The 12588-nt window shown below is 47.9% G+C and overlaps 1 protein-coding gene across 8 annotated transcripts in view; it reads left to right on the forward strand.

Annotated features, from left to right (window-relative positions):
* IL13RA2 (interleukin 13 receptor subunit alpha 2) overlaps positions 1-12588 on the forward strand; it is an 870985-nt gene that overhangs the window by 593593 nt on the left and 264804 nt on the right. For all 8 annotated transcript variants that reach the window (XM_086918735.1, XM_086918737.1, XM_086918739.1 and 5 more), the window contains one exon: positions 309-469. In XM_086918735.1, the coding sequence (XP_086774861.1) occupies positions 309-469 (161 nt within the window). The remainder of the gene's footprint in view (positions 1-308; positions 470-12588) is intronic.

Genomic DNA, 12588 nt, shown 5'->3' on the forward strand with positions numbered 1-12588 from the left:
CCTCGTGGGTGATCACCCACATATCTCAATTTTTCTGCTGCAGCAACAGACTGTTACCAGTCAAAGTGCTTTAATTAACTTGTTTGAAGCACTTTTGATACAACATTGTCTGCATGGGGGGATGGGGCAGGGTATTGAAAAACTACATAGGAAGGCCCTCCCTAAATGGAGAGGACATCTGGATTTATCAAGGGCAGCTGCATTGTGGTGGATTGGCTGCCACTAATTAATGACTGTGAAAAAAAGATTTGCAAGATAAGGGATGGCACAATGATACATATTGATTTTCCCTTCATTTATTTTTTTAGTCAAACCTTCTCCTCCTGAACGTGTAATTCTGACATCATCTCGACAAGACAGGGTGGATTCGGACGATGCACTTATTGCCTGGAGCCCTCCTAAAGGAAAGGTTCCCCCTCACTGTTTGGAATATGAGATCCATGTTACAGAAGATAACTTTTCGTGGAAGGTATGAAATATGAAATTCACTATGATATAAAATACCCATCTACAAGTATTTTGCAAACAGTGGGCCCGAATCACAAAGGTAAAGTGAGACGAAAGTCTTTACGGTATTTACTCGTATATGCCCTTTGTGAATATCAACATTCGTAAAGTTAGACTTTTGTCTCACTTTACCTTTATCAATCAGGCCAGTTTTTAAAAAAATGCGTAATTTCCATAAAGCAATAAAGTTTTCTGACCTAACATGTGCAACTGTAAGTGGTATTTAACTTTGGCAAATTTCTTCTAACCAGTAAGGGAATGTATAGTACTAATCGGTTATGGCTATCTTTAGGTATTAAATGACATACTATACTTTCTAAATATTAAGTTGACTGACAAAAATGTAACACTTTTAAATGAAGGCTGCAGTTTGACTGTTAATACACCTTCATAATTTGGAAAAGATTTGACCCAATACAAAATGCACGATATACACGTGCACACGCTTTGCGCTGAGGTGCATTTATTTATGTTAAATTATGGTGGCTGGCTATCATCGTGTTTCAGCTCACCAAGAGTCTTGCTCTGAATGGCATAGATCACAACCACTATTATTATAAAATGGCTATAGTAAGGTCTGACGACACATACAGTCTTGCACCGCTGTCTGTTGGCAAGTACACAGTTCTGCTGGTGTATAAAAATAAAAATAAATAAAAAGGAGGTATTGAGGAGATTAATAACATACCATAATATAAGTATTTGTAAATCGCACATTCACTACGAATGGTAACTTGGTGCTGAATAACAGATGTTTATTGATACCCAACTCAATAGTGCTCATTTTATCGACCTCAGAAGGATGAAAGGCTGAGAGGACCTGACTGGAACTGAAACTGTGACTATAAGGTCAAACACATGCCCATCCAGTGGATGCATTAGGACTAAGCCACCAGACCCATCCTTAATGCTTTAAGCCATGTAACATGTGCAAGTGGTAATGTGGAAAAAGTGCTGGAATGAACTTCAGTGGGAAGCAAAGAAGGAGACCAAGAGGTGGGCTGAACAAAGGACAACAGATGGAAGTGGCTCATCATCCCCACATATTGCACTAGGAAATCTGCCTTCTACAAAGGCGAGAAGGGCAGTTAACTTGCGTAGGAGTCAAGTCAACATTTTGCTGTTGCAGTCAGTGTTTAATTTGAGCAGGTGGTTTCAGTGCTGGGCATCCACACTTAATTGTTAACACCGGCCATTGTGGCTCTGTTACCGTTCTTAGAGATGAGCAGAACAACAGATATTTAATAATTCAATATACAACAAAAACAACTAAATCCTGCCGCCCAAGCCAAATAATCTGAATTGTCACACTTATACACAGGTACGGCTATTGGCAGCACTGGCACAGGCTGTGTGTGGTGAACACTGCAGTGGCACCCTGATAAGAGCAATGGCTCTTAATCTTTTTTTTTTTTAAACAAATTAATCACTGGTCACAGCATTGGGCATACAGTGGTAGAGGGTGAGTTTTGCGGGCACCATGGTTTGGTTTCCTGTTTAGTATCTGGCATTGCTGCACAGTCACTGAAGCTCAGAGGTTTGTTAGCTAACTCTTTTAGAGTAAGTGACACAAGGGAATTTGAATATCAAACGCAATATGTGTTCAGGATGTTGATTTCACTCTGGTGCATCCAGAGTGGATGATGACTCTTTGGCCTGAAATTATAAAACTGCACAAACTGTCCAGTATTGCTAGTTTTGTTTACGTACTTTATTTTCTCATGATATGTGATTTTGGAGCTGTATACTCCACTCATTTCAGGTTTTGTGCGACATACTTGCTGATTGTAAATTAACTAATCAGTGTGATTTGGTTTAATTACATCTATCTACACATTTTTACTTGTGGCACTGTGTCATTAAAGTCGTGACACAATGATAATAATAATGTTGAAGTATTTGTTTATGTTCATCTAATTGTAATCAAATGGAGAGAGTACATAAACTGTTTTGAATATTTTGTCCTTTAGTGAGACAAATGCTGATCAAGCAGCCGAAATGCATACTGCGTTGAAAGCTGTTTTCTAGAAAATATAGATAACTTACGTTTATAAGTGCAGTCTCTCTTGATGGTGGGGGAATTGTGGCAAATGTTTAAGGCATTAGCAGTAGCGCCCTTGCTTGCACCACCAGCGATCATGAGCAAGCAGGAACCTGCAGTGCTTTGAAGGAGATATATATTCACTGAAAAAAATAGGTTTAAGGGAGGTTATAGTGAGTTGGACATTTGACTCATATAAAACCAGAGAAATTCTGCAGTTATAGTTAGTTGAACTAAATTTAACTTGTGTGCCCTCAATGCACTGCTGATGACGTCACATATTACATCACTCATGACATGGTCAGTGACATCACTGATGCGGGTGCGTGAGGTATAGTTAGCTTAACTGACTATAACTGGCAAATTTCTCTGGATTTATGAGTCAAATGTCCAACTAACTATAACGTCCCCTAAACTTATGGTTTTCTCAGTGAATTTCTAAGGTTTTTTAAATGCTAATTCCTAACTATAACACCTGTAAAACCTATGTTTTTTCAGTGAATTTCAAAGTTTTTTTAAATGTTAACTTCATATTTTAATATTTTTAAAACCTATATTTTTTCTAATTGTCTTTTAATATTTTGCAACTCTATTATCCTTTTTTTAAAGTTTAGAAATTATTTAATCTATTATATCTTCCTCACAAAATATGTATATATATTGTTTTTGCTGAGAAATTTACAGTCTCGTACCGGTAGTCTACCAAGCTCGATCAGTACGCAAATCCTATCCACCACATTTAAATGATGCGCATTTCGTATGCGATGGGTTTGTGACAGCGCGTCCCGCGTAACAACATGTACGTATAAGGTCGCACCAGCTGCTACTGTAGCATACGACTGGTACGCAGTACTAAGCTGCGCATTATGTCATGTATGTATGGGGTGGCACCCGCTCCACGTTGCGAATGCAACAAATTTATGCAGCCATTCCCTGTGTTACATCATAGACTACAGTGAGGGGTCGCATACGCCATTCCCTCATTTTTTTTGTCTCAAAACTATATCTAAATAACTTTAAAGTATATAAGAGAGCAAGCGGTAATTACAAATATTTTAAACATTTATATATTTCTAACTGTAATATAATAGCAAATATATTTTCTCAAAATCACATTGGGTGTGGTCACATTGCGCACTGGGTGTGCAATTGCCATGTGACCATAAAAAAAAGCATTTCATTAGTTCAGAACATTTCCCAATGTAACAGTTCGAAAACGCCACCCATTTTAGTCAATATTTGTACTGTATTTCATGAGACACACCTTTTCTGCTTAGAGAGCTTTGTTCTAAACTTTTTGCAATAGACAAATATCTTACACTACACACAACATGCAACCACCATCTTCATCAGTATTCATGCTCTGTAAAGTAGCCTTCCACCTGTGATAGACATACACCTAAAATGGAAAGGGGCGACCACTCGGTCCCCCGAACGTATGGTGGAGTACCCCGATCCCCCCGGGAGGCCATTTTGGGGCGGGAGGCGAGTCTCGGCTGGTATGCCCGAAGCGGCGTAGCCGGGGCGCGCCTTTTTCCGCCCTAGAGTGGGTTGTCCTAGACGCTGACGCCGCCGACCACGCCCCCGGGGGGCAGGCGGAGGCGGGTTTACGCCCGCCCGAAGACGGATAAAAGGAGCAGCAAGCCAAGGAGGCATCCTCTTGTTCCTGTGCTCTGAAGCTGCACCTCCCCGCTGCACGTGAGCTCGAGACGGAACGAGGAGCCAATTTTGAGCGTTGTAATTTTGTTCTTGTTTTACAGATATCTGCGTTGGAGAATGCCGGGCAAGAAGGTCGGAAAGCGGGTCGGTACCGATCAGATGCTCCGCATGCTCATAAAGGAGGTTGCCGATTTGAAGAAACAGATGGCGGAGAGGAACGGGGAGGGAGGCCCGAAGCGAATCGTCGGACCAGCTTTGCCGGGAGTAGTCCCTAGCGGGACAGGCAAGAGGTCCAAGAGGGGGCACCTGGGGGGGAGACCCCGGTTCCCGATACACCGATAGAGGAGCCGATCCTGGTTCCGAAGGAGGGGCATCCGATTCCCGTGGTAGTCACCCCCGTGAACGGAGAAGATATGCCTCCAGAGTTGGCTGCACAACTGGCAGCGTGGTTGGGAAAGGATAGCGAGGGCGTGATGAGGCAATTGCAGGAATCTAGACAGGCTGCGACGGCACCATCTCTTGTTCCCCCGCAGGCTCCGGTGGCTGAGATCGCGGCAGGCGCAAGTTCGGCAGCAAGTACAGCACCTAGTTCAGGTAAGCGGCTACTGCCGATTGCAGGGGAGGGGTCTGTACCCTCGCGAAGGGAGAAAGTGGCCCAGCATGTTCCACTTGAAATTAAGGAAAAGATTTGGGCTAATAAGTATGTGAACATGTTTTCTTTGCTTACTGACCATTACGAGATCGAGCATGTGAAGGCCCAAAAAGAGCTTATGCATCCGAGTGTTTGGCGCGCAAAAATGGCCGCCTTTAAAGTCGATGAGAACATAGGTACTTGGGGCAGAGCATTTGGCATTTTCACCTCCATTATGGGTGAGCTAAGGCCTGAGTTGTTGACGGAATTGCCTATTTATCAGACACGTATTATGGAGTATTCTCTAGCCTATGAGGGCAATCAGTGGTTTTGTTATGACAATATTTTTAGGAAGGCTAAGGAGCACGACCCTGCTCTAACTTGGGATTGTTATGACTCCATTTCTTGGCAAAAAATGGAGAACTCGGGCATGTTAAAGGTACCATTGTTGGGGGGTAGCGGGGGTGAGTCTTCCCGCCAAACCTCTGGGACACCCTTTCGGATAGGTGCAGGTAACGAGCACCACTCGAAGTCGAGTGGCAACACAGGGAAAAAGGGGATTTGTTGGAATTTTAACAGGGGGAAATGTACAAGGCCTCAGGGGTCATGCAAATTTAGACACGAGTGTGGGGGTTGTGGACAGTCCTCTCATCCCGAGACCATGTGCAGAGCCAAAACGGGTGATAACGGAGGTAAGGGAAGCGCCAAACAGGTCTGAAATAGTCCGAGGGGCGCCTTTACCTACCCCGGTTGATACCATGGCAATGATTCCTTGGCTCAATGAATACCCGGATCATGTCTCCGCAGGGGTGTTGCGAGACGGGTTCTCGTATGGTTTCCGCATTCCAGTGGGGGACTTTCAGGGTAAAACAAGTTGTAAGAACCAACTGTCGGTCCTGCAGCATACGGCGGTGGTACAGGTAAAGATTGGGAAAGAGGTGACTCGAGGGCGGGTTGCCGGTCCATTCGATCTACCGCCGGTTGCTAACTTTGTTTGTTCCCCCTTAGGGGTGGTCCCCAAGAAGGACCCGGGTGAGTTTAGGCTAATACATAATTTGTCAGCTCCACGAGGTCTTTCCGTGAATGATGCGATAGACCCGGAAGTGTGTTCGGTGCGGTACGCATCCTTTGATGAAGCCGTCGCCATGTTGAATCGCCTGGGGCCCGGAGCGCTGATGGCCAAATCAGACATCGAGTCAGCGTTCCGGTTGCTCCCGGTACACCCAGACGATCAGCGTCTCCTTGGTTTCACGTTTCAGGGTCGCTATTACATGGATAAATGTATGCCAATGGGTTGCTCCATATCTTGTGCTTATTTTGAGAAGTTCAGTTGTTTTCTGCAATGGGTATTCACAAGAAAGACGGGTTTTCAGCATGTGATGCATTATCTCGATGACTTTCTGTTCCTGGGGGCAGCCGGGGATCCAGAATGTGGGCAGGCTTTATCAGAGTTTTGTGTCTTAATGAATCACTTCGGCGTGCCATTGGCACCAGGTAAGACTGTGGGTCCCTCGACTTCACTCGAGTTTCTGGGGATCGAGCTCGACTCGGAGGAATGTTGTTTTCGGTTGCCCAAAGAGAAGGTGTTGAAATTCAGGGCATCCCTTGAAACATGTATTCGAGAGACTAAGGTGAACCTGCATCAATTGCAACAAACGGTGGGCCAATTGAATTTTGCCCTTAGAGTAATCCCAATGGCCCGCCCCTTTTCCCGCTCGATTGCACAAGCCATGGTCGGTCTTAAAGAGGGACATCACCGCACGAGGCTCTCGGCAGAGATTCGCCAGGACATGCGCATTTGGTTGGCATTCCTGGCGGATTTCAATGGTTGAATTGTCTGGAACAAGCCGGCGGTGTCCTCCGAGGAGCTGGGGCTGTGGACAGATTCGGCGGGGAGTATAGGTTTTGGCGCCATATTCGGTAATCAATGGTCGGCTCAAAAATGGCCGTCATGGTGGCACGAGAGCGGGCTGACGAGTAACATTGCTTTTCTCGAACTTTTCCCTATTTTGGTGGCCCTGAAAACATGGCCTGAGGGGTTCCGAGATCACTCTGTCGTGTTCTGGTCTGATAACATGACCGTGGTAGAGTGTATCAATAGTCAGGCAGCACGTTGTAAATGGATTCTGAGACTGCTTAAAGAAATTGTATTGTTGTGTATGCAGTTGAATGTGATCTTTAGGGCGCGACATGTCCCAGGGGTGCTGAACCAAGCGGCTGATGCGCTTTCTCGTTTCCGTATGCAGGCCTTCTGGGGTTTTCTGCCCACAGCGGACCCGGTGGCGGCACCCTTTCCCGAAGCTCTCTGGTCTCTCGGTGCCCCGAACTACAAAACCTCGTGGGAGAGAGTTTAGCACCCAGGACAAGGAAGGCATATGAAGGGGCGTTCCGTTCCTATTGGTCCTTTTTGGGTTCTGCTAGGGGGGAGCTTTGGGGCCAGGATGAGCTTGTTGTAAGATTCTTGCTGTCTTTACATCGGGCAGGCAAATCAGTAGCTACGGCCCAGAGGCATCGGGCCGCCATTTCCTTTATGGCAAGGGCTCATGGGATCCAGGACCCAACAGCGTCCTTTGTGGAGTATAGAGAAAGTGAAACGTTTGGGGCGTTGGTTCTCGAACTGTTACAAAAGGTATGTGCGGTTGCACATGTTGTGAAGCTGCTATCATGTACTCACGCTTCTTGTTTTGAGCTTATGCATCCGAGTGTTTGGCGCGCAAAAATGGCCGCCTTTAAAGTCGATGAGAACATAGGTACTTGGGGCAGAGCATTTGGCATTTTCACCTCCATTATGGGTGAGCGAAGGCCTGAGTTGTTGACGGAATTGCCTATTTATCAGACACGTATTATGGAGTATTCTCTAGCCTATGAGGGCAATCAGTGGTTTTGTTATGACAATATTTTTAGGAAGGCTAAGGAGCACGACCCAGCTCTAACTTGGGATTGTTATGACTCCATTTCTTGGCAAAAAATGGAGAACTCGGGCATGTTAAAGGTACCATTGTTGGGGGGTAGCGGGGGTGAGTCTTCCCGCCAAACCTCTGGGACACCCTTTCGGACGGGTGCAGGTAACGAGCACCACTCGAAGTCGAGTGGCAACACAGGGAAAAAGGGGATTTGTTGGAATTTTAACAGGGGGAAATGTACAAGGCCTCAGGGGTCATGCAAATTTAGACACGAGTGTGGGGGTTGTGGACAGTCCTCTCATCCCGAGACCATGTGCAGAGCCAAAACGGGTGATAACGGAGGTAAGGGAAGCGCCAAACAGGTCTGAAATAGTCCGAGGGGCGCCTTTACCTACCCCGGTTGATACCATGGCAATGATTCCTTGGCTCAATGAATACCCGGATCATGTCTCCGCAGGGGTGTTGCGAGACGGGTTCTCGTATGGTTTCCGCATTCCAGTGGGGGACTTTCAGGGTAAAACAAGTTGTAAGAACCAACTGTCGGTCCTGCAGCATACGGCGGTGGTACAGGTAAAGATTGGGAAAGAGGTGACTCGAGGGCGGGTTGCCGGTCCATTCGATCTACCGCCGGTTGCTAACTTTGTTTGTTCCCCCTTAGGGGTGGTCCCCAAGAAGGACCCGGGTGAGTTTAGGCTAATACATAATTTGTCAGCTCCACGAGGTCTTTCCGTGAATGATGCGATAGACCCGGAAGTGTGTTCGGTGCGGTACGCATCCTTCGATGAAGCCGTCGCCATGTTGAATCGCCTGGGGCCCGGAGCGCTGATGGCCAAATCAGACATCGAGTCAGCGTTCCGGTTGCTCCCGGTACACCCAGACGATCAGCGTCTCCTTGGTTTCACGTTTCAGGGTCGCTATTACATGGATAAATGTATGCCAATGGGTTGCTCCATATCTTGTGCTTATTTTGAGAAGTTCAGTTGTTTTCTGCAATGGGTATTCACAAGAAAGACGGGTTTTCAGCATGTGATGCATTATCTCAATGACTTTCTGTTCCTGGGGGCAGCCGGGGATCCGGAATGTGGGCAGGCTTTATCAGAGTTTTGTGTCTTAATGAATCACTTCGGCGTGCCATTGGCACCAGGTAAGACTGTGGGTCCCTCGACTTCACTCGAGTTTCTGGGGATCGAGCTCGACTCGGAGGAATGTTGTTTTCGGTTGCCCAAAGAGAAGGTGTTGAAATTCAGGGCATCCCTTGAAACATGTATTCGAGAGACTAAGGTGAACCTGCATCAATTGCAACAAACGGTGGGCCAATTGAATTTTGCCCTTAGAGTAATCCCAATGGCCCGCCCCTTTTCCCGCTCGATTGCACAAGCCATGGTCGGTCTTAAAGAGGGAGTGGTACAGAAAGCGCTACGGGGGTGGCAACGCCTTGAGGGTCGCAGAGTAGATGAGAGGCACCCGATAGGTCTGGATAGGTTGGCCCTGTTATTATCCGTACTCCCTGCGACATGTTCATCCCAGTATGAAACAGTGTTATTCCGGGCCGCCTTTGCGTTAGCATTCCATGGGGCAATGTGGGTAAGCAAACTGGTGGCGAGGAACAAACGGGATACGGTGGGGGGACTGTGCCGGGAGCACATTCAGGTAAAGGGGGAGACAATGACGGTCTCCTTTGTCAGGTCCAAGGCTGATCAGGGTGCGATAGGGGATTGTGTAGTAATACATCGGATTCCCGGATCTCTCATGTGCCCTGTTGTTTGCTTAGAGGAATATTTAGTGCAGAGGGCGTCATCATGGGGGGGGACCTTGTTGAGGCACGCTGATGCCACCCCACTGACAAGATTTCAGTTCCAGCGGGTGCTTGCAATGGCGCTTTCGGCCGCAGGTTTGAACCCCGGCGAGTTTGGGACCCATTCCTTCCGGATAGGGGCTGCTACTGAGGCTACAGCCAGGGGTCTGAGTATAGAGAAAGTGAAACGTTTGGGGCGTTGGTCCTCGAACTGTTACAAAAGGTATGTGCGGTTGCACATGTTGTGAAGCTGCTATCATGTACTCACGCATCTTGTTTTGTTTGGTTTACAGTTTCGCAAGCTCATGAGGCGGGGCGGACTGTGCAGTCGACCCGACACCTGGGAACCAGCGGTCAAACATCACCGGCTGCGGAAAAAGTGGTGTGGGTCGTGGGCCACTCATACGTGAGGCGTGCCGCGGACGTATTCAAAGCAGGTGACATGATTCACGTGGCTGGGGAATACGGGTACAGGGTGACCGTCTACGGAAGGGGCGGGCTCTGTATTGACCAGTTTCAAAATTTTATGGAGGGTTTGTTAGGGCGGACAAGGTCACCGCCGTCTATAATCATAGTCCATCTTGGGGGTAATGATTTGGTAACCACTGGTAGACGACTGCTTCTCGAGGCAATGCTTTCCACTGTAAGTTGGTTGGCGAGAAGAGTTCCAGGGTGTACAATTGCATGGTCCCATATGATTCCACGAAAAGTGTGGCGGGGGCGATATCGGTTTCTGCTCTGAATCACTCAGTAAAGAAAATAAATAACAAGTTGGGTAGATTGTTTCGTTCAAGTACACTGCAGTCTATTCCGCATGGTTGTATCAAGGGGGACAGTATGTATTTGGGAGATGGGGTCCATTTGTCCCGGGTGGGGAATGAGTTACTCATAGGAGACCTCATAGCTTGGCTAAGAAGTTTAAAACATGACCTTTAGGCAGGAGTTGTGTGGGGGGTCCGGATAGCCGGTCAACTATCCGGCCTGTGGCGGTAAGGTCATGATCGGTGAGCAGTAATTGGAAGATCCCTATGGGGGGGGCGTCACCCATTACGGATGGGAGTGCCCGGGGGAGGTGGCCATTGGCCCCTCAACGGGGAGGCGGTTCCTTCTAAGGATGGGCCGCCGAAAGAAAAGGAAAGGCGGTCAAGGCCCCTTCCTTGATAGGAGGGGCTACGGGCCCCTCCTGGGGAATTTCCCGGGGCCAGGACACCTGCGACGGCAGATGTGGTAAGTGGTGTGGAGGGAGTGGGGAAGGGGTTTACGCTACCTTCTAGACACCTCACACGAGTCCTCGGACGACCTTTAAATGGCGTCGAGTTCATTGGGGCCCCCGTCAAGTCAAGGGAAATTAGTAGATGCATTTGAGGTACAGCCTCTGTGCGGTCGCCCCTCCCGAGTGGGGGGGGGGGGTAATTCTGGTTTAGGGATCTGACACCGGTTAAGACCTTGCCGTTGGCCCTTAACGTTAGGATGTACAATTTCAAGTTAAATGTTTTGCAGGATGTTAGTTCGGCTAGGAGAACCTTTGTATTAGAGATATGTTAAGGTTAGCCAAACATCGTAATGTGGAAATGAAATTGTACATAATATGAAACTGTTATTTTAATGTTTTTAATTTTGTTTCATATTTTAATAAATACGGCCGGGAGGGTCACTCCCTCCCGCCTTCCAAAAGTTCAGAACCGTTTCCGTTTTCCCATCCTTGGGGATTGCGTCGAGAGGGGGTGGCGGGTATCTCAGCCATATGGAAAGGGGCGACCACTCGGTCCCCCCGAACGTATGGTGGAGTACCCCGATCCCCCCGGGAGGCCATTTTGGGGTGGGAGGCGAGTCTCGGCTGGTATGCCCGAAGCGGCGTAGCCGGGGCGCGCCTTTTCCCGCCCTAGAGTGGGTTGTCCTAGACGCTGACGCCGCCGACCACGCCCCAGGGGGGCAGGCGGAGGCGGGTTTACGCCCGCCCGAAGACGGATAAAAGGAGCAGCAAGCCAAGGAGGCATCCTCTTGTTCCTGTGCTCTGAAGCTGCACCTCCCCGCTGCACGTGAGCTCGAGACGGAACGAGGAGCCAATTTTGACCCACCCACCAGCCCCTGAAGACAGCAAGTGGATTTTTTTTAATAAAGTTGTGATGTGGTAACTCTATTTCTTACAGGTTGCGATGATGGACGTGTTATTTGTGTATGTAATAAAGAGAATGATCATCTAGAGTATGTTTTCGAATAAAGTTTTGCACTAGTGTTGATCAGTAATCATACGTGAAGTAGTTATGGTTGTCTTTAATTTAGTGAGTTAGTGTAATTGTCGTATTTATTTTGGTCGGGCGGTAAGGTCATGATCGGTGAGCAGTAATTGGAAGATCCCTATGGGGGGGGCGTCACCCATTACGGATGGGAGCGCCCGGGGGAGGTGGCCATTGGCCCCTCAACGGGGAGGCGGTTCCTTCTAAGGATGGGCCGCCGAATGAAAAGGAAAGGCGGTCAAGGCCCCTTCCTTGATAGGAGGGGCTATGGGCCCCTCCTGGGGAATTTCCCGGGGCCAGGACACCTGCGACGGCAGATGTGGTAAGTTGTGTGGAGTGGGGAGGGGGTTTACGCTACCTTCTAGACACCTCACACGAGTCCTCGGACGACCTTTAAATGGCGTTGAGTTCATTGGGGCCCCCGTCAAGTCAAGGGAAATTAGTAGATGCATTTGAGGTACAGCCTCTGTGCGGTCGCCCCTCCCGAGTGGGGGGGGTAATTCTGGTTTAGGGATCTGACACCGGTTACGACCTTGCCGTTGGCCCTTAACGTTAGGATGTACAATTTCAAGTTAAATGTTTTGCAGGATGTTAGTTCGGCTAGGAGAACCTTTGTATTAGAGATATGTTAAGGTTAGCCAAACATCGTAATGTGGAAATGAAATTGTACATAATATGAAACTGTTATTTTAATGTTTTTAATTTTGTTTCATACGGCCGGGAGGGTCACTCCCTCCCGCCTTCCAAAAGTTCAGAACCGTTTCCGTTTTCCCATCCTTGGGGATTGCGTCGAGAGGGGGTGGCGGGTATCTCAG

This window comes from Lissotriton vulgaris, chromosome 4_1, assembly GCF_964263255.1.
Source record: "Lissotriton vulgaris chromosome 4_1, aLisVul1.2, whole genome shotgun sequence".
Lineage (NCBI taxonomy): Eukaryota > Metazoa > Chordata > Amphibia > Caudata > Salamandridae > Lissotriton > Lissotriton vulgaris.